Source organism: Phascolarctos cinereus, unplaced genomic scaffold (genome assembly GCF_003287225.1).
Source record: "Phascolarctos cinereus isolate Bilbo 61053 unplaced genomic scaffold, phaCin_HiC Scaffold_726;HRSCAF=1367, whole genome shotgun sequence".
NCBI classification, from domain to species: domain Eukaryota; kingdom Metazoa; phylum Chordata; class Mammalia; order Diprotodontia; family Phascolarctidae; genus Phascolarctos; species Phascolarctos cinereus.
In genome coordinates, this window is record NW_027556098.1 from 374,222,799 (window position 1) to 374,246,701 (window position 23,903).

At 45.9% G+C, this 23,903-nt stretch overlaps 1 protein-coding gene across 1 annotated transcript in view; it reads right to left on the bottom strand.

The window, feature by feature from the left end:
• The window catches only part of MAN1C1 (mannosidase alpha class 1C member 1), a 210,370-nt gene that overhangs the window by 27,778 nt on the left and 158,689 nt on the right, over positions 1-23,903 (bottom strand). The window contains exons 5-6 of the mRNA XM_020983147.2: positions 17,234-17,328; positions 4,182-4,305 (exon numbers count right to left, since the gene is read on the bottom strand). Of these exons, the coding sequence (XP_020838806.1) occupies positions 4,182-4,305; positions 17,234-17,328 (219 nt within the window). The remainder of the gene's footprint in view (positions 1-4,181; positions 4,306-17,233; positions 17,329-23,903) is intronic.

Consider the following 23,903-nt stretch of genomic DNA (forward strand, 5'->3'; position numbering starts at 1 on the left):
TCCCTAACGTTCCTGGTTACCCTTCTCTGCATGCTCTCCAGTTTGTCCACATTCTTTCTAAAATGTGGCAGCCAGAACTGAATATAATCTCCTAGAGATGATTGGATCATCATCTTCCTCATTCTAGAAATGATGGTTCCTGCTTCAACTCTCAAGCCTCAGTTCCTTATCTGTAAAATGAGAGGGTTGAACTAGGTAGCCTCTGAGGTCCTTCTTGGGTCTAGTTTGATGAGCCTGAGGTTGCCCAAGATCTTGTGGGTTGGGGAAACCGAGGTTCAAGAGAAGCATCTTGTCCAAGGTCACCCTCGGCGAATCAGTGGCCAAGCTGGGGCTAAGAACTCAGTTCTCTAAGTTTCAAACCCTAACTCTAAATGCCCTTATCACCCTCTTGGGTGGAGAGTGACTGGGACCTCCATATTGATGGCTAGCATATAGTGATATTTTAAATCCTACATACTATGGAGCCACTCAGAAGAAAGACAGGCCCCTCCCCCGGAGATGTTCCTGTTAATAGATTTATCTACAAATTGAGCAAGGGAGGGCCAGCGTTTGAGCTGTCAGACCCTTTTTTCCAGAGCATGGGTTCTGTAATCTGCCAAGTCAGGTTTCATTTCCATTCCCATTAACACAGCCCATTAAAGCAGGGCAAGGATGCGCTTGTACCTCAAGCTATTTCCAGCTGTCCTGGCGGCGAGCAGCTGAGCAGGTTAAATTAGATCCCACCATAGGCATGGGCCCCATCTAGAATTTGGGCCAATTTGTGGCCTGCCAATAATCACCTCAGCAGGAGGCATGACTGGGGGGACGAAAATAGGCCCAGAATGTAAATGGTCCAGAAAAATTAACTGGAAAGAAATCTTCGCATTTCACAGCCCAAATCAGCTGCATGAGCATGGCATCGCTCGTGTCGTCTTCCTTCTCTCAGGTTACCCCAGGGCTGGAGGGAAGGCCTCTTTCCATTATTCTTGGAACTAGTCAGATCCTGAATAAAGGATATACCCTAGGTAATGCCAGAAATGGGGGGGGGGAGATGGAGAAGGTTAAAAGGATGATAATGCAGAGGATGAAAGGCTTGGAAAATAAGAGTCTAGTGAGAAAAGCAAAGAGCTGTGTGTGTGTGTGTGTGTTGTGTGTGTGTGTGTGTGTGTTGTGTGTGTGTGTGTGTGTAGGGAAAGAGTTATTAGCATGGAGAAATCTGTAGGGCGGCCAGATGGCTTCAAAAATCTTAAGGGTTATTCCAGAAAGGATGGTGACCATTTATCTTCATCTTGAGATAAAATAGATTCAGGATCCATGATTTCAGCAGATTAGAATGATGGGCCCAAATGAAATTTAAAAAGAAACACAACAGCGATAAGTGGAAAAGCCTACAGTTTTAGTTTAAGAAATCAGTGCAGATGATGCAGTGGAACCAGAGCACAGGACCCAGGACCCAGGAGTTTGAAACTGGTCTCAGACACCTCGGGCAAATTCTGAGGCAACTTCTGTTTGCCTCAGTTTCCTCATTTGTAAAATGAGGATAACAACAGCACCTACCTCTCAGGCTTGTTGTGAGGGTAAAAGGAGACACTGTGTGTAAAATGCCTTGCAAACTTCAAAGCATTATGTAAATGCTAGCACTATTTATTTTGGGGAAAGAACCACAGGTCCTGTGAAAAGAGCCTGGGAGATTGAATAGACTTAATTTGGGTATGAGTCAACAGTAGGATACCACAGCCAGAGACGTGAATATGTTCTTCGGCTGTATTAGCAAAAGTGGATGATCTTGAATGAGGGACAGGATGGTCCCGTGGCTTTCTGCCCTCAGCAGATCACATGTGGAGTACTCAGTTCTGGGTATTCCATTTGAAAAAAGGCAATGACATGGTATACCCATGCAGCCCAGAGCAACTCAGAGGGCAGAGGACTCCACCACCATGCCAGAGAAGGAGCTGTTCTAGCCTTGGGAAGGTCATGGCTTGGGGGGGACATGATGCCGTATAATGACTCTGAGGTTATTATAGGGAAGAGGGAATAGATTTCTTTTGCTTGCCCTCAGAGACAGACTTAAGACGAGCAGGCAGAAGATGCAGAGGCTACACTGAGGGGTGTAAGGAAACTTTCCTAAGACCTATACACAACAGTAGGATGGGCCGCCTCAGAACAGTGGGTCCTCCATGCCTGGAGGCCTTCCTGCAGAGGCTAGTCCACCACCCGTTTTAGGGATGTCCTGACCTCTTGCAGGATGGACCACATGTCCTCGGAAGTCCCTTTCAGCTCTGAGATTCAATAACATCGGCTTGAGGTGTTGAAGCTGAAGGTGGAGGGGACCGCTTGTCAAGGACACTCTGGAAGGAATCAGATTCCTCAGGAAGGGAATTTTGGTCAGTGATTCTCCAGATCACTTCCAACTCAAAGATTCTCTGACCATCATCCTAAGCCAGGGGTAGGGATCCAAACGCAGACTCAGTCAAAGGGCCACACTTGAGGACCTAGAAGGCCACATGGGTCCTTGAAGCTGCAGGTTCTCTACCCTTGTCTTAAGCATATGGGTGCTGTCCCTTCCTCGGGGTGCTTCCATATTCTAGAAGAGGCTTCTAAGAGGGCATTGTGTGACAAGGAAGACACTGAAACTCTCAGATGCTTCTGAATCCTCCCCCTTCCCTGCTCCTCCAGCTGCTAGAGCCTCTCCCTATCCCCACCCAAAGGATAACGAGAGAGAGGGAGGGAGAGAGAAGGAGAAAGAAAAAGAGACAGAGAGGAAGGCAGAGGGAGAGAGAGAGGAAGAGAGAGAGAGAGAGGAAAAGAGAAAAGAGAGAGAGGGAGAGAGAAAGAGGGAGGGAGAGAGAAAGAGAGAGGGAGGGAGGGAGAAAGAGAGAGAGAGGAAGAGAGGAAGGGAGAAAGAAAGAGGGAGAGAGAAGAAGAGAGAAAGGAGAGAGAGAGAGAGAGGAAGAGAGAGAGAGAAAGAGAGGGAGGGAGAAAGAGAGACAGAGGAAGAGAGGAAGGGAGAAAGAAAGAGGGAGAGGAAGAGAGAAAGGAGAGAGAGAGAAAGAGGGAGGAGGAAGAGAGAGAGAGAGGAGAGAGGAAGGGAGAAAGAAAGAGGAAGAGAGAGGAGGAGAGAAAGGAGGAGAGAGAAAGAGAGAGGAGAGAGGAAGAGAGAGAAAGAGAGAGAGGAAGAGAGGAAGGGAGAAAGAAAGAGGGAGAGGAAGAGAGAAAGAAGGAGAGAGAGAGAAAGAGGGAGGAGGAAGAGAGAGGAAGAGAGGAAGGGAGAAAGAAAGAGGGAGAGAGAAGAAGAGAGAAAGGAGAGAGAGAGAGAAAGAGAGAGGGAGGGAGAAAGAGAGAGAGAAGAAGGAGAAAGAGAGAGAGAGAGAGAGAGAGAGAGAGAGAGAGAGAGAGAGAGAGAGAGAGAGAGAGAGAGAGAGAGAGAGAGAGAGAGAGAGAGAGAGAAGAGAGAGAGAGAGAGGGAGGCAGAGAGAGAATTTGCTTGTCTACATGGTATTTCTCCCTGCTAGACTGTAAGCTCCTTGAGGTCAGGGGCTATTTGTCCTTGTATCCCCAGTACCCAGTGCTAGTTCTCGGTACACAGTAGGTATTTCATGAGTGCTTGTTGAGCTGAAGAAAATGGCTCTGATGTGGAACTCACTACCTCCCGAGGCAGCTCCTTCCACTTTCGGATCGCTAAATAACCCAGCAGCTGCCGAGCAGCCTGAGCCGGGGTGCACACTGCTACATAATAGTCTCTTCGCTAGCACTAACCCAACACTAGCGCCGGCGTGGAGGCTGCGGCGTCTGCGGCTCTGCAAACAGCACAGACCGCAAAGGTGCACCTCCAGAGCCGCCAGCCTAGAAGACGCAATGTTTGCACCATGGGGCCAGTCCCTGCCAAGCGGAGCCGACGCTGTGGCATCTTGCTCGGATTGCGCATATGGACGCCTGCCACCGAGCTAACCCAGCCTGGTGCAGACTTTCCTCTTAGCAAAGTTCTTTGGCTCTCCCCGAGCCTCTCCCAGCACCCGGGGGCTCCCTGAGCCCACCCTCCCCAGCACCAGCTGTCACCCAAAGGAGCATGTGTTTCGTGTGTGTCTAGGAGGTTGGCGCCTCCCCCCGCCCCGAGAGGCAGACGTTTCCTTACAGCCCATTTGAAAGGGTGTGACCCATGCCCCGCCGCTACCCAAAGGGGAAGGCGTTCTTCTGACACTTGCCTTTCTAGCGAAGATCGGGTTGCCGGAGATCTTGGTGAGGTGCAAGAACTCCAGGTGCAGGGAGCCAAACTCTGCCAGGATGCTGCTCCCCAGAGACGCCCAGCCCCAGGTCCTGCTGACGCCGCTGTAAAGACGGAAGCAGCTGCCATTACCATCGCCATCGCCTACCTGCGTCCTTTTACAGGGGATACCTTAGTCAAGTCATTGAACCTGTGAGCCTCAGTTTCCCCCGAAGGGACTTCCAATCTCCTCATTTTAAAGATGAGGAAACGGAATCCACCTTCACACAAGCAGACCGATCCGAGGTAGGTGCTCTGACTGCAGCCCCAGTGCTCTTCTCACCATACCATGCTGTTTTGTTTCCAGTGAGCCAATGGTCACTTCCTGTTCTCAATATTATAATCTTATGACTCAACCATAAGTGGTATGGAGTACAAACATAATCCTACCCATTCTACAGATTGGGAAAGTGAGGTATCAGAGAGGAGAAGTGACTTGTCTAAGCTCATACAGATAATCAGAGGATAATCATAGCTATTGGCTTTCAAGTTAACCAAATGCTTTACATCTGTTTTCAACTGATTCGTTTTGCCTTTTTTTTGGGGGGGGGTGAGGCAATCAGGGTTAAGTGACTTGCCCAAGGTCACACAGCTAGTGTCATGTATCTGAGGCTTCATTTGAACTCAAGTCCTCCTGACTCCAAGGCTGGAGCTCTATCCACTGCGCCACCTAGCTGCCCCCTTTCAACTGATTCTTACAACGACCCTGTGAGTCAGAGTACAAGGAATATTATCCCCATTTTACAGATGAGGAAACTGAGTCAGAGAAAGGAAGTGGACCTGTCTGAGGTCATAAAGCTAAGAAATGGTGGAGATTTCTGACTCCAGGTTCACGAAATGACCTTGCCTGGGTAGGTGTTGCTTGCATCCAAGGAGCCCCCACGAGGATTGGGGGTCTGGGATCTGAAGGGGCCCAAAGACAGAAGTGCAGAAACCAGAAGCACGGGGATGGTAGGCCTCTAACTCACCTGCAGGCTCTGCTAAATTCACCAGGACTACAGAGATCAAGTCCTCTCTTTATCCAGGACCCAGAGCAAACAATCTCCCAGCTGCCATCAGGCATCTACTTGTTCAAAATCAGTGATTCACTTTTGGAGAGTCTATTTAGCCAAGGCTGTTTCCCAGGGGAAAGTGCATAAATCCAATCATTATTAATTTACAGTTAGATGGTGTGGGGTAGTGGAAAGGGCCTTAGGCTCAAGAGTCAGAAGACCTGGGTTCGAGGCCAGGTTTCAATATTTACTGAGGACATTGCCTTATGCTAGTCATAGGATTAACTGATCACGTCCTCTGACTCCAGATTTAGTGTCCTTTCCACTGCCCTACACCGCCTTTTCAAGTCACTTCATTTCTCTTGGCCTCAGTTTCCTCATCTCTAAAATGGCAATAATAATACTCCTAGAATCTCCTTCACAGGGTTGTCGTCAGGACCTAATGAAATAACATATTCAAAATGCCTCAGAAATAGCATAGCCCATATAAATGTGAGTTATTAGGTACAGAACCTGTTCTTAGGTTATTATTGTTAGGGTTATTAGAGTATACAACTCAATAAATACTGATTGGGCAAAGCCACATGTTGGATCTGGGGTGACAAAAATGAAAAATGGCACAGTCTTCAAGGAACACACAATTTAATCCAGGGTTTATGGTGCCTATAAAAGGGAAGGAAAGGGAATAAGCATTTATTAAGCACCTACTGCGTACCAGGTGCTTTACAAATATTAACTTGATTCTCACAACAGCCCTGGGAGGTAGGTACTATTATTAACCCCATTTTGTCATTGCTCAGTTATTTCAGTTGTGTCCAACTCTTCGTGATCCCATTTGGGATATTCTTGGATATTGGAGTGGTTTGCCATTTCCTTCTCCAGCTCCTTTTATAGATGGGGAAACTGAGGCAAACAGGGTTACGTGACTTGTCCAGAGTCACACAGCTAGTGAGTGTCTGAGGTCACATTTGAACTCAGGTCCTCCTGACTCCAGGCCTGGCGCTCTATCCACTGCACCACCTAGCTGCTGCCTCTCTATTCCTCTTTATATGCTGCTAAATAGAGCTGAACAAATCATAAAACCATGTTGACTAGGTCCACTTCAAATTTCTGTTACCTAATCTCAACTGGGACTGCACAGACAAGTAAGTCCTTTTACATCTCCCTAATTGCTCCCTATCCCACTCATCACAGAAGCTCTTGCAAACTTTTTCCTCTCTCCTCCTCGAGCTCCCATGGCATCCCCTCCCTCCACCCTCTGCTGAAGAGCTCACCTCCTACTTCACTAAAAAAAAGAGGCTTTTCTGCTGAGAGAGAGAGCGCTCCCTCTTCTCCCCTCCTCCTCATCTCATGTCATTCCGGCATCTTCCTCCACCATCTTCTCTTTCAGTCCTTCTCTATAAGGCAAACCCCTCCACGTGCACCCCCGATCCCCCTTCTCTTCTGTCTTCTCCACGTTTGCCCCCTCAGCCCTCAATCATTCCCACGCTTTAGTTTGAGCTTTAGCTCATCTTCAAACTCTTTGTCTACCTACAAGCACACTCATGTCTTCTCTCATCCTGTAAAAACCCTAACTTGGTTTGACCATCATCACCAGGTATTGTTCTTTATCTCACCTTCCTTTCTTCACCAAACTCCTGAGAATGTTGTCTACGCTAAGGGTGTCCACTGGTTTCTGCAGAGGCATCTAGGTGGCACCACGGTGCACAGAGCGCCATGTCTGCCGTCGGGAAGACTCATCTTTGTGAGTTCAAATCAAATCAGATGCTTATTAACTGTGTGACTCTGGGCAAATCACTTCACCCTGTTTGCCTCAGTTTTCTCATCTGTAAAATGAACTGGAGAAGGAGATGGCCAACCACTCCAATATCTCTGCCGAGAAAACCCCAGATGGGATCATCAAGAGTCAGACACGACGGAACAACAGAAAGCTTCTCAGCCCTGTGTAATCTACCTTCAGTCAGCTGAAACTGCTCCCTCCCAAGCTTACCCAATGAGCTCTTAATTACCAGATCAAATTGCCTTTTCTCAATCCTCGTCCTTTTGACTTCTCCATAGACTGTGACACTACTCTCTGCTCCCTTCTGGTTCTCCTCCTACCTATCTAACTGCTCCTCCTCCGCCTCCTCTGCCCCTCCTGCATCCGGATCACGTCCACTAACTGGGGGTGTCCCCCAGAGCTCTGTCCTCATCCCTTTTTTCTTTTTCCTCTATGTTCTCCCACTTGGTGATCTCATCAGCTCCCATGGGCCCAACTGCCATTTCTATATAGGTGACTTCCAGATCTAAATATCCAGACCTAGTCTGTCCTGGGCTCTCACTAAGTCATCACCTGCCCCCCACTTAATAAACTCCAGGGACTCCCGATTAACTCCCAGATCAAATATAGAGTCCCCCGTTTGACTTCTAAAGCCCTTCATGACTCGGCTTGCGGCCTGTCTCCCTGGTCTTCTGATACCTTGCTCCCCTTCACAGACTCTGCCATTCACTGGCTTCTTGCCGGTGCCTTGACTATGGCCCTGCTCCTGACAACGGGCCTTTTCACTGGCTGCACCCTGTGTCTGCAACGCTCTCCCTGGCCTGCTCTGCTTCCTAGATGTCCTGGCTTCCCTTAAGATTCAGCTCTGCAGAACGCCTTTCCTGTCTCCCACTGCTAGTGACTTCTCTCTAAGATTCCTTTGTGTACCAAAGCTACCTCCTCTATAAATGGCTGCCCACCTTACTTCTTTCTATGAGGAATGTGAACCAGGACACTAAGAACTTACTGGAGGAGGCTGAAATAGCAACACTGATGAAAACAGTAATGATAAGCAAGCACCTTAGTGAACACCCAGCTTTCAAAGACTTCACTTCTGCCCTCTCCCCTCATTCCAGAGGCATATGCAGGAAGCAGCAATCATTAATTAGCTTTAGAGGCAGGAGGCAGTGTGGGAGGCTAGGAGGGTGGACATTCAGAGGCGAGGCCAGAGTTAGAGCCTCAATTCCCAGATCATCCCACTGGCTGGGCCACTTCTTTCCAAATGCCTGCTATTGGCTGTTTTTAGAATCAAAGGTCTTAAAGACTGGTCCTTACCCAGAATCAGATGCCTGTCTCGGGTGCTACCTGTCACAAGCCACTAGAAGAATCACAAACTAAACGGAATATCAGAGTTGGAATCAGCGTTAGAATCCAGAAGGTCAGAGCGGAGGGATTTGGGACATGGAATGTCAGAATTGGGAGGGCCCTTAAAACACAGAATATTAGAGCTAGGAGAAACCTGAGAACACAGCGTGTCAGAGCTGGGAGGGCCTTTAGAATACAGGGTGTCAGAGGTGGGAGGGGCCTTTAGAATACAGGGTCAGAGCTGGGAGGGTACTTAAAACAAAGCTTCTTTAGGGGCAGGGTTCTCTTCTCTATTTATATCGTCAGTGCTTAGCACAGTGACTGGCACATGGGAAGCACTTAAATGCTTTTTCATTTGTTCGTTTGTTCATTCATTCATTCATTCATTCATTCATTCATTCATCCAAAAAGTAAGTAAGGATGATCCCTCATCAGAGAGAAGATTGTTCCACTGGGCAGGAGTTTGAACTGCATTGATCCAAATGATGGATTTGGAGACAGAGGCCCTTCCCTCAAACCTCAGCTCTGCTGCTTTCTACCCATGCGTTCTTGGGCAAATCTCTTTTCTCGGAGTTTTGTCTCCTGATTTATAAAATGGGTTAGACTAGCCCGGGTCCCTTCTGGCTCAGAATCCCATGATCCCATGACCTCTCCCGTCCTCCCCCTCATGGTCGGCTGCCATTCTGGGGCCATCTTTTAGGAAGAACCACGGATCAGAGGATGACCTATTCAGATGGCTTGAAGGTGCCTGGGACACTTAGCCTGTGGGAGTATGGAGGGGAGGGTCAAGTACTCAAAGGGCTGCCATGTGAAAGAGGGGTCAGTTGTGTTCTTTTGGTCCCCAGGGCGGACACAGGGACAATGGGCGGAAGCTAGAGAGGCATATTTAGGCTCGTGGTCAGGAAAAACTTCCGAACAACCAGAGCGGACCCAAAACGCCCCAGGCTGCCTCAGGATGGAGGGGGAACGCGGCGCTGCTCCCTGCATATCTTCAGGCAGAGGACGGATGGCCATTTATGGAGCATTACTGTATCCCTTAAGATTCTGCCTCTGTGATTCCTCTTTCCACGTATGGAGGGGTTTCGATGTCCTTGGGAGGTGGAAGGGGAGCTATAGGATAACTGTCAAAGCGGCCCCAGCCCCGGGGTTGACTTATGGCTCGTCCAGTGTCTGAGGGGCTGGGGCTGGAGGAGGGAGCTGAACCTGGAGGGGGTGGGGGAGGCAGGCAACAAAGCCCTCCCCTCCCCGCACCCACCCCCACTGCCAATAAGACTCTCCTTTGCACGCTCCCAGCAGGGCAGGCTGCTAATGGAGATTTTGCCTTCAGATTTCAGCTGGAGCCAAACAGGTCAGGGAGCCCTGAGTGAATAATTGATGTTGCCTGTGGTAATGAGGATCCCCAGGAAATTTCAAAGTAAAAGACAGCCAAGCAGCCTTTGGTTTTCACGCTCTTGTGGCATGAAAGTTGCGCCCCCCTCCCCAATACAGGCTCTTCCCAAGGAGGAGCCCTGATTTGGCCGTGAAGGGGAAAGCGATGGTATTCAAATAGGGAAATGGGAGGGGAGCAGCCCATGCAGAACATGCAAAGTTGGCCGGCTTCTGAGCTCTTCCCTGCTTCCTTTTCATCCACTCCTTTGGCTTGGAGGGAGAGGACCTGGATTAGAGACCCCTAGGATACTGGATACTGGGGCAAGCCCAGAGATGTGGAGCCTGTGGCCTCAAGGCCACACATGGCCCTCTAGAAGTTTGGATTCAGTCAATGGGCCACCCATGAGGACCTAGAGGGTCACCCCTGGGCAAGCCATTTGAACTCTTTGGGATTCAGTTTCTTAATCTATAAAATAACACCTTCCCTACCTGCCTCAGAGCTATAAAGAAGGTACTTTTGCAAAATTTTAAGATCTATAGGAATGCAAATTATTATTATTATCATTATTATTGTTGCCTGGCAGCCCAACAGTTTACAAAAGCACCATTCCTGGTTTCTATTCCAGGGGCTGGTAAGTGGGGTGACTGCTACTGCCAAGGCCCTCCCAAAACCCTCCCTCTCCCGGAAGAGTCCTTTTCCACATGGAGAGCAACAAGGGCAGGACGTTTCAAATACTGCTGGAAAAAAAGGCCTGGCCTTGTTCTGCCTGACACAGAGGAGCTGCTCAGCTCTCCCCCTCCCCAACCTGGATGAAGCTTCTCCTGAGGGGTTCATATATCAGCTGGTGCTCAAGACACAGGGTCAGGGATTAAGAGCTGGAGGACCCTTGAAAGGACATCTAGTACAACCCTCTTGTCTTATTGGTGCTGAAACTGAGGCCTAGAAAGGTAGAATGATTGGTCCAAGGCCATACAGGTATTGCAGAACCAGGATTTGAACTCAACTCTGACTCCACATCTACAGCTCCCTCTCTCCTCTAAGGCAGCAAGGTGTAGAAGCTGATTAATGGCTAAGCCTGGAGTCAGGAAGACTTGAGTTCAAATCTGACCTCAGACACTTATTAGCTGTGTGACCCTGGGCAAGTCACTTGCACTTCTGGCTGCCTCAGTTTCCTCAATTGTCAAATGAATAATAACTAAAATAAGGGATAATAGCACCTATCCCTCAGGGTTGTTGTGAGAATCAAATGAGATAATATTTATAGAGTGTTTAGTACAATGCCTGGCACATAGTAAATGATAAATGCTTCCTTCCCTCTCTCTCTCTCTCTCTCTCTCTCTCTCTCTCTCTCTCTCTCTCTCCCTTCCTTCCTTCCTTCCTTCCTTTCTTTCTTCCCCTTGGGTCGCTCCGTACTACAGAAAACTACTAGCCTGGAAGCTGGCACTCTCCTCAGAGCAAATTATTGTCAACAGTCGCTCTGTATTTATTATATTATATATAGGCTGTCATTTATGCACTCCTGGTTCCCTTGGTGACAAGACATGATGACAGAAATGAGCTTCCTTTGGGCAATGGAGCGTTATAGCAAGAAGCGCACCGGCCTGGGAGTGAGAAGACCTGAGTCCGATTCCCAGGTCTCCCTCTAGCTCTCTGTGGGGCTTTGGAGAAGTCATTTCCCTTCTCTGGGGTTTAGCCTCCTTCTCTGTAAAATGAGAAAGATGGACTAGATAATCTTTGAGGGCCCTTCCAGCTTTGATATTTGAGGGTGTTTAGGATCCTCTCAGCTCTGACATTCTGTGTTCTAAAGGTCCTCCCAGATATGGCATCCTGTGTTCTAAGGTCCCTCCTAGCTCTGACATTCTCTGTTCTAAGGGCCCTCCCAGCTCTGACATTCCAGGTTCTAAGGGCCCTCTCAGCTCTGACATCCCCAATTTTTTTTTTTAGGCAACTGGGGCTAAGTGACTTGCCCAGGGTCACACAGCTAGTAAGTGTCAAGTGTTTGGTCTGAGGCTGGATTTGAACTCGGGTCCTCCTGACTTCAGGGCCACCTAGCTGCCCCACATCTCACAAGACCTCTCTCTGCACCTACCAGCAGTGGGGTCCTGGTGTAGTTGGCTACCCAGCCTGGCTCTGAATTCCAGTTCCTTGCTGCCAGGACTTTGCTGATTATTCTCTGACTGGGCCCACCTAGGTTGATGCCAGCCACGTGTCCTGGAATCCATCAGGCTTTCTCTTTGAAGAGCTGAGCCTGGGCTTCTTCTGCCCACCGTAGGAGGTATCCCTGACACTTGGCAGGGTGGCAGGGGGAAGCATTTTGAACAGCTGAATATCTTGCCCATTAAAGAAAGAGGAATTTCTGCCAACAAATCTGCATCCACATACATATGTATACATAATCCCCTTCCACCCCCACTGCACCTCAGAAGATGGAGAGTGCTGAAAATAAATATTCTTTCTTTATCAGAAATGTCAGTTAAGGGTCTCTATTAAACAAGTGCTTCTTGAGATACGGAGGTGGCTGACAGCAAGAAGGGTCCAGTCGGATCTCCTAGAGATTAAGGGCTGGGAGAGAGACTCGTGGATGGCTCAGATCTGAGGTGCCGCGCATTAGTCAGGCCCAAAGCAATGAGGGATGTGAGGAGCATCTCACTGCTGGAACCCCTGGCACATGAAGGACAGAAGAGTAGGTTAAAGGCCTCTGAGCTAGCATTCTGGATGCGCCTCCCCAGTTTTGGTGCTCCTGGAGAAGGAGTCTCTGGAGAGGTCCCAGGCGACCATGTCCAGCTCTAGTGATGATGGCTTGGGTTTCTTTGGAAAAACCCTAGGCTTTCCATCTTGATTGCCTCTCTTGTCTAAACAATTATTAGGTCCTATTGATTCTAACTGTGCTAAATTTTGAATCCATCTTTTCCCTCTCAGTTCCCACCCTAGTACAAGACCTCATTACCCACCTGGACTGTAGTGATCACCTCACATTATGTTTCACTTTCTTCCCACCGCAACCCATCCGGTGGTGTTAACTCAAATAGAAATGGATCCCTGCAGGCCACATATTGACTTAGAAAACCACATTAACACTATCTATGTTGTATTGTATTTTTACTTATCTTGTAAAACATCTCCCAAAGACATTTGAATCTGGCTCTGTCACACACAGGGACGCTTCTTCTGTATACCACTGCCTTAATAACCTCTCATGCACTGATCTGATCATGTTACTCCTTGACTCCAAACACTTTGGTGATTCCTGTTGCCCACCAAACAGAGGTCCAAATTCCTCAGCTTGTCATTCAAGGCTCTCTGCTACCTACCTTTCCAACCTCATCTCATTCTTCCTCTAGGCTACAATCAAACTGTCTTCTGAACACACCCTGTACAGTTCTGCACTTTCTCTTTGCTCGACTTGTTCCAAGTGTCTAGAATTTCAATCTTCTGCCTGCTGAAAGCCTGCATCATTTGAAACCCAGTTCATACGTCACCTCCTCCATGATGTCTTCCGTGATGCCCTTCACTTCCAACAATTAGTGATGACCATTTCCTCCTTTTCTGCTTTGTAGCCTGGCTTCCAACTTTGTCACTCAACTGAAACTTCTCTCTTCAAGGCTACTGGTGATCTCATGGTTGCCAAATCTAATGCACTTTTCCTAGTCATTCTCCTTCTTGACCTCACTGTAGCATTTGACACTATTGACCATCTCCTCCTGGCCATTCTCTCCTCTCTAGGTTCTCTTGACACTTCTCTCTTCCTCTGTCTCTCTTACTCCTCTTCTTTTTTCTTCTCTCCTCCCCTCCAATCCTCTTCTCTCTCTGTCTCTCTCTCTGTCTGTCTCTCTGTCTCTGTCTGTCTGTCTCTGTCTCTCTGTCTGTCTCTCTGTCTCTATGTCTGTCTGTCTTTGTCTCTCTGTCTTTCTCTCTCTGTTTGTCTGTCTTTCTCTGTCTCTGTCTGTCTGTCTCACCACACCTTATCATTTAACTTTCCTGGATCTTCAGCCATATCCTGATCCATAACTGTGAGTGTCCCCAGAGGCCCAGTCCTGGGCCCTCTTCTCTTCTCTCTCTCCTCATGCACGTGGCAACCTCCTCAGATCTCATGGGTTTAATGAACATTTCTGTACAGATGACTCCCAGATCTATGTCCTCTCACTCCTCCAGTTATTATGTGTTGACTTATATTTTCCATGCTGTATCCTCCCAGTAGAATGTAAGCTCCCTGAGGACAGGAGCAATTTCATTTTTGTCTTTGTACCTGCAGTGTCCAGCATGGTTCCTGCCACACAGTAGGAGCTTACTAAAGGCTTGCTGAAGCGAGGCTTTATGGAAAGACATGGGCAGTAATTATAGGATTTCTCCTTTATACTCACCAACCCCTCCCTCATTTTCAAGTTATCTCATAGGGTGAGAGGCATTTTGGGGTAGTGCGGAGAATGAGGGTCTCAGAGCCACAAAGACCTAGGTTCAGGTCTACTTGTGACATCTACTGGCTGTGTGACCCTGGCCAAATAACTTACCCTCTCAGTACTCTGGCCAGTTCTCTAAGACCACAACATACAGAGAATAATAATAATAATAATAATAATAATAATAATAATAATAATAATAATAATAATAATAATGATAGCTAACATTTATATAGCACTTACTATTTGCCAGGCACTAGTGCTAAGTGCTTTATAATTATCTCATTTGATCCTCACAACAACCCTGGGAGATAGGTGCTGTTGTTGTTGTCCCTATTTTACAGGTGAGGAAACTGAGACAAACAGAGTCACCCAGATAGTGTCACAGGTCAGATATGAACACAGGTCTTCCTAACTCCTAACCTGCATTAGTAGAGGGAGTTTCCTTTTCTGGGAGTTCTCTAGACCAGCAAAATCTCAGGCCTAGTCCTTCTCTCTATAAGATCATTGATAGGAGATGGAAGGGACCTCAGAGGTCAGTCACCAAATCCAACCTCATAATTTTAGAAATAAGAAAACTGAGGCTTAGAGACAGTATGGGCCTTGCCCAGGGTTGTTCAACTAATAAGTGTCTGTAGGGAGATTCCCAATTCTACGCCTGATGTTCTATCCAGTCCATCACCTGCCTCAGTCCTCTAATACCATGAGCTCCTTGAGAACGGCAGCCCAGTGGACAGGGGTCAGGAAGCCCTTAGTTCAACGTTCACCTCTGCCGCTTCCAAGCTGCATCCCCACAGGCAAGTTTCCCTATCTTTAAGATGGAGCTCAGAACACTTATAACAGTACCTCGAAGGGCCGTTGTGAGGCTCACATGAGATGGTGTATGTAAAGTTCTTAGCAAACTGTGAAATGCTAAATAAATGTCAGTTTCTATTATTATAATCTACCTTTGTATCCCCAGCATGGAGCACAGGGCCTTGTCCAGAGCCTGATAAATGTCTGTTGATTTGCATTGAGATGAGGGCCCCCACCAAGTAAATCATGAATCAGACAAAGCAAGAAATGCTAATGGCATCTCCCCCAAAACACACACACACACACACACACACACACACACACACACACACACACACACACACACACAACATTCATCTTCCCAGATGCTGCTTTGTCTCTGTTGGCCATAGAGAGAAAAGCAGTTGGCATTATCTAGCATTTCTGCCAAAGGTTTTGGTGGATAACAACAGCTCTCTTATTTATAGAACATTAAGGTCCCCAAAGAATTTTCTTCACAACCCACAAAGGTTGGAGTAGAATTTTTCTCATGTTGCAGGTGGAGAAACTGAGGCATGGAGTGGTGAAGTGCTCTCCTCAGTATTCCATGGTCAGAAAGGATAGGATCTGGGATGTCTCCATGGTACAAATTAGATAGGCAGCTGGACATTGATGCTACCTTACTTGAACTCTCCAGGGATCAGAAAGTCCTAAGCATCAAATGGATTTCCCAGCAGAAGGTATCCTAACCAATGCAACAATGGCAGTAGCAACCTTAACAGGCTCTGGGGCATGGATCTGTGCCTCCAGGCTCCAAACCCTGTTTCTGAGCCTATGAGCCTCTGACAGCTCCCTGAACCTCTTCTTCCATGAGTCAATAGGTCTATAAGCATAGAGCTCTGGAGCAGAGGTGGAAAGATGAAAATGGGGCCGGTTGATGGTTACTAAGAAGATGTAGGAAAGTCACATCTTTTTTTCCCATAGAACAGTGACTATTTCTCTACCAATCTCTTTAGAATCCTTTGCCTCCTCCTTGTTCCTACGGCCACCACTCTAGTCCTAGTACTTCTGCCTGGATTTCTGTAACAGCCTCCTCAATCGTCCCCCCACTCGCCTCCAAACTCTGCTCCTCCCACGTATCCTGCATAGGCACTATTTGACTTCTCAAGATAAAGAGTTGGTCATGTCTGTATCTTGCTCAAAGTCTTCAAAGGCTCCCTAATACCTACCAACCAGTCAATGGATCATTCAAGGGACATTAATTTTTTTTCTAACAGATAAAATCCAAATTCCTTTCTCCATTTCCAAATTTCAAAGTCCTATACAATGAAAAGCCACTCCACGCTTCCAAATTTATCTCACTTCCCCCTTTCCTTCACCCCATGCTCCTATCAAACTGAATTGACTACTGGTCATCCATTAAACATCCTGTAATTTCCCACCTTCACATCTTTGCTACATCAACAATACTCTCTCTGCTCCAATCTCCACTGTTAAAACCCTACCCAGTCTTCAATATTTAGCTCTTCCATGAGCCATCCCTGATCTTTCTCATCAGAAGTACTATTTCCTTTTCTTGTCCTTAAATTTGTATCTTTCTTATGTACCTATATAATGCCCTATTTTGTATTATAGCTATGGGTATTATGTTGTATTTCCCTAGTAGGTTCAAAATTCATCCATTCATTCAACAAACATCTATTCATTGCCTACTGAATGCAATGCATTGTCCTAGGCTCTGAAGATATATATGATTGTATCTCTCAGTGACCAGATCAGTTCATGTCAATAAACATTTATTAAGTACTTATTATATTCGAGTGCTATGCTCTGCATACAGTAGGCATCCAATAAATACACTTTTGTTGATTTGAATGAAATAATTAGCAGAGGAGCTGTCCACCTGAGAGTACTCAGGGTCATTCCTAGTCTGGAAGGAACCCAGCCTCTTAGGTTGGGTGAGTTGGGTTTTTTTAATTAATTGATTTTATTTTTAATTTATGAAATAAAATAAGCATTTCCATAGTATAGTAGAGTAAAACAAAGATGATTGCACAGTGAAATTGTAAATCTATTTTATACAACTTGCTATTCCTTTTAAATACATAATAAGTTATCATGTAACTTTCTTTTTTCTTCAAGGACTTGTTAAAAAAGGGTCCACAACAGGCTTCCTTACTCCCCACTTTGGCAGCTGGCTGCCACTTGTCACGGGAAGGGGGAGGGGTAAGGCATGGCTAGCCCTCTAAACCACTTTGCTTCAGCCCACTTCTCCCTGTAGCTAAATCACTCTGTGGAATGAAGAACAGACCCCCCAGGAGAAGATAGCCAATGCCAAAGCTGGCGGATGGTTCCTACCTCCCAAAGTTTACCATCCCCCGAGGAATTCCAGTGGGGGTGTTGAATGCTGGCAGAAGCTTTTCTCCGAGTCTGATGACCTTCTCTCGGAAGACCTGCAAAAGAAGGTTTAAGATGGCTTGTTGAACCATAGACTTAGCAGGATTAGCTCATTGGTCTGGAATGTGTCTTTGGCTGAATGAATTTATTCCTAAGCCCGTGAGTGTCAGAGATAAAGAGACCCTAGAAGGAATGATAGAGTGTGGAAGCCATCTACAGAAGGTCTATAGCACCACATGGCAGGGAAATAGCAATAATAATCATGGCAGGCTTTTACATAGCACTTTTCGGCTTGCAAAGTGCTTTACGTAGATTAGCTCTTCTGCGCCTTACAACAACCCTGGGAGACATGACTTGGCATAGTGCCTGGCCCACAGTAGGTGCTATATAAATATGTATTCCCTTCTCTTCCCTATGAGGAAATGGGTACTCAGAAAGGTTAAATGACTTACCCATGATCACACAGCTTGTGTCAGGGGCAGGATTAGAATCCAGATTCCTGCCTCAAAGTCTGGCATTCCTTCCATGTCTTTCTGGGACATTATACTATGCCACCTTGCCAAAGAAAGACTCTAAACCTGAACAGATGAACAGCTGGCCGATACTGGGGGCTGGGGATGATATACTGGGGGCTTTCTGAATAGGCAGGTGTCCCATCCAGCTGTCACACTAGCCACTTGTCCCCTCCTGACAATGACAGCCATTTTACCAAGGTCACCCTATAAAGCAGGCATACAAGTACTGTTATTCAATCAATCAGTCAATCAACATCTGGTAAGCACCTACTCTGTATGTGTCAGGCACTGTACAAAATACTGGGGATACAAAAGGAGACAAAAGACAGCCCCTGCCCTCAAGGAGCTTACAATCGAATTCTGGCTTTATAGAAGAAACTGAGGCTAGAGGAGTGGAGTAACATAGCTAATGAGGTTCTGAGACAGCATTCTGACCCATGTCTCCTGACTCTGAGTGCCCCTTCCACTCCATTTGCCACACGGTTCAGAACAAGTCATGAAGCAGCCTGGCCGAGAAGAACTGCATTTGCTTAGCTTCTTCTCTCTCCTATCTGTGAAGAGAATATGAGCAAAGTGAGCCTGTCCAGGTTTCATCTAGCACTTCCAGGTTTGCAAAGCATTTTACAAAGATCCTGGAGGTAGGGCTGGAAGGGAGCTCAGAAGTTATCTAGCTCAACTCCTTCATTTTACAGGTGAAGAAACTGAGGACCAGGGTGGTTAAGTAACAAATGTCAGAGGCAGGATTTGAACCCAAGTCCTCTGTCTCCAGAGACAGTGATCTCCCCCCTCCCATTATTTGATCCTCACAACAACCCTGTGAAATAGATGCTATTATCATGCTTTGTTTTACAGATGAGAATACTGAGGCTCAGAGACATGAAGTGATGCTTGTAGCCACACAGCCTTGAAGCTGGATTCGAATACAGGTCTCACATAACACCAAGTTCAACACTCTTTCTTCTACATTATGCTGGAAGAATAGTGTGGCAACAGGAAAGTCTTTATTTCATTTGGGGTTCTGAGCAAGGGTGGGTGGGTGAACACAGATCATCTCTTTCCCTTCTTCTATTTCACTTGGGAGTCATTGTGTATATGGGCCTCCAATGACATTCATGCTTTTTTCCTAGTGCCTCCATGTGGCACATGGTCACTAAATTTATACGAGCAAAGTGCAAGCTCTTTTACCCACTACCAAGACAGAAAGACTAGGAGGGCAGGTCTGGGAATGTGTTGAAAGTCTGACACCTCAGGTCTAGCCTAATGACCAAGGACTAGGCTCCTCATATATAATTTGACCCTAGGAGTCACATTTTGTTCAACTATTGCAACCCCTAAAATCACCGCCTAAATTCACTAAAGGCGGAAGGGCCTGCAACCTGCATTGGATGCAGCAGCCCACTTAAAGGAAGTCAAAATTCTAGAAATATAAGAAGTATGTCTTCTCCTCTTACAAGATTATATGCTTCCCTGAACCAGGGGCCCTGCCATATTTCATCTGTGCATCTCTCACAAGGGACAGTGCACAGAGTAGGTGCTTGATAAACCAGCAGTGGATTGGATTGGTTCTGAACCAGCTGAGCCCCAAGGGCTCATGCTTATGGAAGAGAAATCCAGTCTTTTGCCATTGCCTGTCTGATGGCAGCTGTTTCTATTTGCACAGGGGTGGGGAGTAGCTCAGCTTTTCTTGGCATCCACTCCTACCAGCATCTGCCTGGAGAGTGCAAAAAGTGTGGAGCTTAGAGTCACAGGATGTAAATTTTAATTTTAGCCCTGGCAGCTAAGTGACTCATTAGGTAGAGCACCAGGCTTGGATTCAGGAAGACCTGAATTCAAATCTGGCCCCAGATATTTACTAGCTGGGGACCCTGGAAAAGTCACTTAACCTCTATCTACCTCAATTTCCTTAAGTGCAAAATAAGGATAATAATAGCACCTACCTCCCAGGATTGTTGTGAGGATCAAATGAAATAATTGTAAAACACTTAGCACAATGCCTGGCATATAGTAGGTGCATAATAAATATTTTTTCCTCTCTCCTCAGCCCCTGTTACTTCCTGTGTGACTTTGGGAAGGCTGTTTAACATCTCTGGGCCTCTGTTTCTTCCTCTGAAAATGAGACTAGATCATCTCTTAGGTCCATTCCTGCTTGATAGCTATGCTCTTATGATCATCAATAAAACCCGCCTAGGAAGCCCTAGGTCCTGTATATTTTAAGATGGAGAAAACAAAGCCAAGGGAAGTTTTAAGTAACTATTTCAAGGTCTTGTGTGCAGTCTGAACTTAGGTCGCATTACCCAATCCATGGCATTAGCTCCTTGCCCTTTTCAGAGGGCAGAAGGGTTTTCTTCATCTTTCTAATTCTGGGAGATATGAGGGCAAGCATCCTACTGGCAGGACTTTGCCCTGCTGGGGAACTCTGTCCTTGCAGCTCCCAGGAGCTGGTTTCTGTATTCCTGGTGTTACGATGTACCTTGCTCCTGGCTACTGCTGCTGCCCACTGGTCCAAGGCAGGGCTATCTTGTTCAGCACCACGGCCAGAGGAGGCACCTAAGCTAAGAGCCGAGCTGATTCAGCATGACTTCAAGAAACAGTGCTGAGTCACTGGCAGCTGAACTTAACTGTTCACTACCAAGATGGTTCTATAGTGGTAGCATATGGTGAGAGGCTTAAGGAGGAGGAACAGCAGCAGAGTGGATGGTCTGTAACAGACCGAGTGCTACTGGGGAACCCTGCGGTTCATCCAGCTGCTTGCAGGGTGACTGTGATGGAGGCAAGCTTTTTGGTGTGGGCTGATGGAACAGCGTCTATGGGATTCACTGTGTGTCTCTCATAAACACTAAATAAATGTTGCATCTCTATATGTATCTGTCTATCTCTACTCTATTTCTTCCTCTCTGTCTCTACCTCTCTCTCATCTATCTATCTATCTATCTATCTATCTATCTATCTATCTATCTCTACCTCTCCATTTTATCTATCTACCTACCTTCCTCTCTTTCTGTCTCTCCTTCTCTATTTCTATCTACCTACCTTCCTCTCTATTTCTTTCAATCTACCTATCCATCTACCTCTATCCATTTATCTACCTACCTACGTCTATCTCGTATCTATCCATTGATCTGTCTGCCTCTCTCTCCCTCTTTCTCTCTCCCCTTCTCTCTATCCACCATCCTCTCTACCTCTGTCTCTATCTATCTATCTATCTATCTATATCTATCTATCTATCTATCTCCTCCTTTGTCTATTTCTCCCTATCTCTCCTCTATTTCTGTGTCTATCCACTCTATCTATCTATCTATATCTATCTATCTATCTATCTATCTATCTATCTATCTATCATCTCTTTATCTATCAATCTCTATCTCCCTATCTATCAATAAATCTACCTTTCTCTCTATCTCTCCCTCTCTATTTCTATCTCCCTTTCTATATTTTTCTATCCACTTACTCTCTACCTAACTACCCATCCATCTACCTATGTCTGTCTATCTACCTACCTCTCTCTTTCTCTATCAAACCATCTATCTGTCTGTCTGTCCATTTATCTATCTATCTATCCCTCCTGAGATGTGGTTGTGTAGCAAAGTAAAGGAGTCTGTGTTTAGTGTCTGTTTCCCTTCCCAGTATTTCTGTGTATTATGGCTGCACCTGGTACAGCTCTGTTGGGTGGAAGTAGCCAAGGGGACCAGAGGAGTTTACAATATGTGGTCCCATCCCTGGTGTTGTATGGGTTACACTAAATAGCTGATGAGGTTCCAGCTAAAGTTGAAATCAGAGGATTCTGAATACAATAGTGAAGCCTTCCTGATACACTTTAGGTAGAAAATTTAAAATGGCAAATGTCTATAAATATGCCTCATTAACCATGGGGTACATTTGGAGGTTCCTCTGTGGGCCTCTGCTGATCTATGTGGTGTCAGAAGCATGAAAGGAATTAGGGACTTGTCAGGGCTTTGCTGAGCCAGGTAAGTGGCCTGGCCTAAGAACTGGTTCTCTGACTTGTCTTTCCTGACTCACTCCTGCATTCTGAGATGCTGAGGCTCCACCCTCATCCACAGATAGAGAGAGCAAGCCAGGAGAGAGACATCACCTGGGACGTCTGTTTGGCTAATGAGATATAGGAAATGGTATCTGTTGGGTAAGGCCAGGACAGAGTAGGTTAGGACAGGACTGAATAGAAAAACCGTGACCAGGCCAATGAATAAACTGTAGACTGAGAAGCATTTTCTAGAGAAAGTTTTTGAAACTTGCCGGAGAAAAATTTGGAAAGACTTACATGAACTGATGCAGAGTGAAGTGAGCAGAACCAGGAGAACACTGTACACAGTAACAGCAACATTGTGCTATAATCAACTGCCATAGACTTAGCTATTCTCAGCAATATAATGATCCAAGACAAGGACAAAGGACTCATGATGAAAAATGCTATCTACCTCCAGAAAAAGACCTGCTGCTAGCTGAATACAGACTGAGGTATACTATTTTTCACTTTCTTTTTTTTCTTCTTTCTTTCATTTCTTCCTTCCTTCCTTCCTTTCTTCCTTCCTTCCTCCTTTTTTTTTGTTTGAGTCTTCTTGCACAAAATGACTAATATGGAAATGTTTTACATGTATAACCTATATCAGATTGCTTACTGTCTCAGGGATGGGGGAGGGATAGAATTTGGAACTCAAAACTTAAAAAAATACCCAAATGCTAAAAAATTGTTTTTACATGTAATTGGGGAAAAATATTTATTAAAAAATTTTTAAAAGAAACTTTCCTGAGAGACAGTAATTGTGAATATTTGACAGCTTAAATATGAACACTATTACATATAGTATTATATGCGTATGTATGTATGTATGTGTGTACATATATATAGATATGTGTGTGTGTGTGTGTGTGTGTATATATATATATATATATATATATATATATATATATATATATATCTCATTCTAAACATATACATGGAAATTTAGAGGAAGTGGAAATATAATTAAAGGGTACAGGAAAATCTTCCTGTAGGAGATTCTCCTAGAGTATTTTGTTTACAACTTTCAAATTTACTTCTCATGAAATAATGCATTAGTTATGTGAGTTTCTGTCTTATTTCCACCCTAACTTCCTATTCACCACCACACTGTTGTTCCACAAGGGTAAGATCTTATCCAACTTTGAGCCCAAAAGTCCCCAGAGAAGTTGGGTGCAGCCAAGGCTGGCATAGGGTAGGATGAGTCCTCAGCTAAAAGATCCTAGTTCTACCATGTATTTGCTATGTGATCTTGAATATATGACTTTCTTGCTCTGAGCCTTCACTGAATCACAGAATTTGAGAGATGAAAGGGGCTCCTGTGGCTATCTAGTCTGACTCATAATTAAGAAGAATGCCTGGCCCAACATATAATAAGAGGCCATCCAGGGGGAACCCCCTTCATTTAAAGAGCCAAGTGTTATGTAAACAGCAGCTATTATAGGCAAGTCATTTTACTTCTTTGAAATCTCAGTTTACAGATCTGTCAAATGGGGTTATTCTCACTTTCCATTTCCGAAGTCAAGGGGTGGGCAACTTGTTGAGCAATTTGGGCACAAAGTTGAATTCCAAACCAAAGCTGCATTAGGTTCATGGTATGGATTTTTAGGTCACTTTAGAGTTCAGCAAAGGGTGAGGTTGTCCTGCAGCAAAAGGAAGGCTGGGAGAAATAATAACTCAAGTCTGTATACAGTTTACATTTAATTATTTCATTAGATCTTGTGAGGTGGATATTACTTCCTCCCCTCCCTCATTTTATAGACGAGAAGACTGAGACTGAGAAAGGTTTAGTGACTTGTCTGGAGTCACACAGCTAAGTGTCTGAGTCAGGATTTGAACTAAGATCTTTCTCATTCCAAGTCCAGTGCTATTTTTGTGACGCCCAGCTGCCTCTTTTCTCATTCTCTTGGGGCAAAGTCCTCTGCTTCTCAAGCTCATATGGGACATGTTGCATAGGAAGGGGATCTGGGTCTTCCCCAGTTCTTCTCCCTGCAGCAAGGCTGATGGCAGTCAGCCAACTAGCCTAGTGCTTACCTCTGGATCCTGCCAACCCCAGCCAGAGAGATTCACCCAAGCAGAGACCTGCAGAGGAGTACCATGA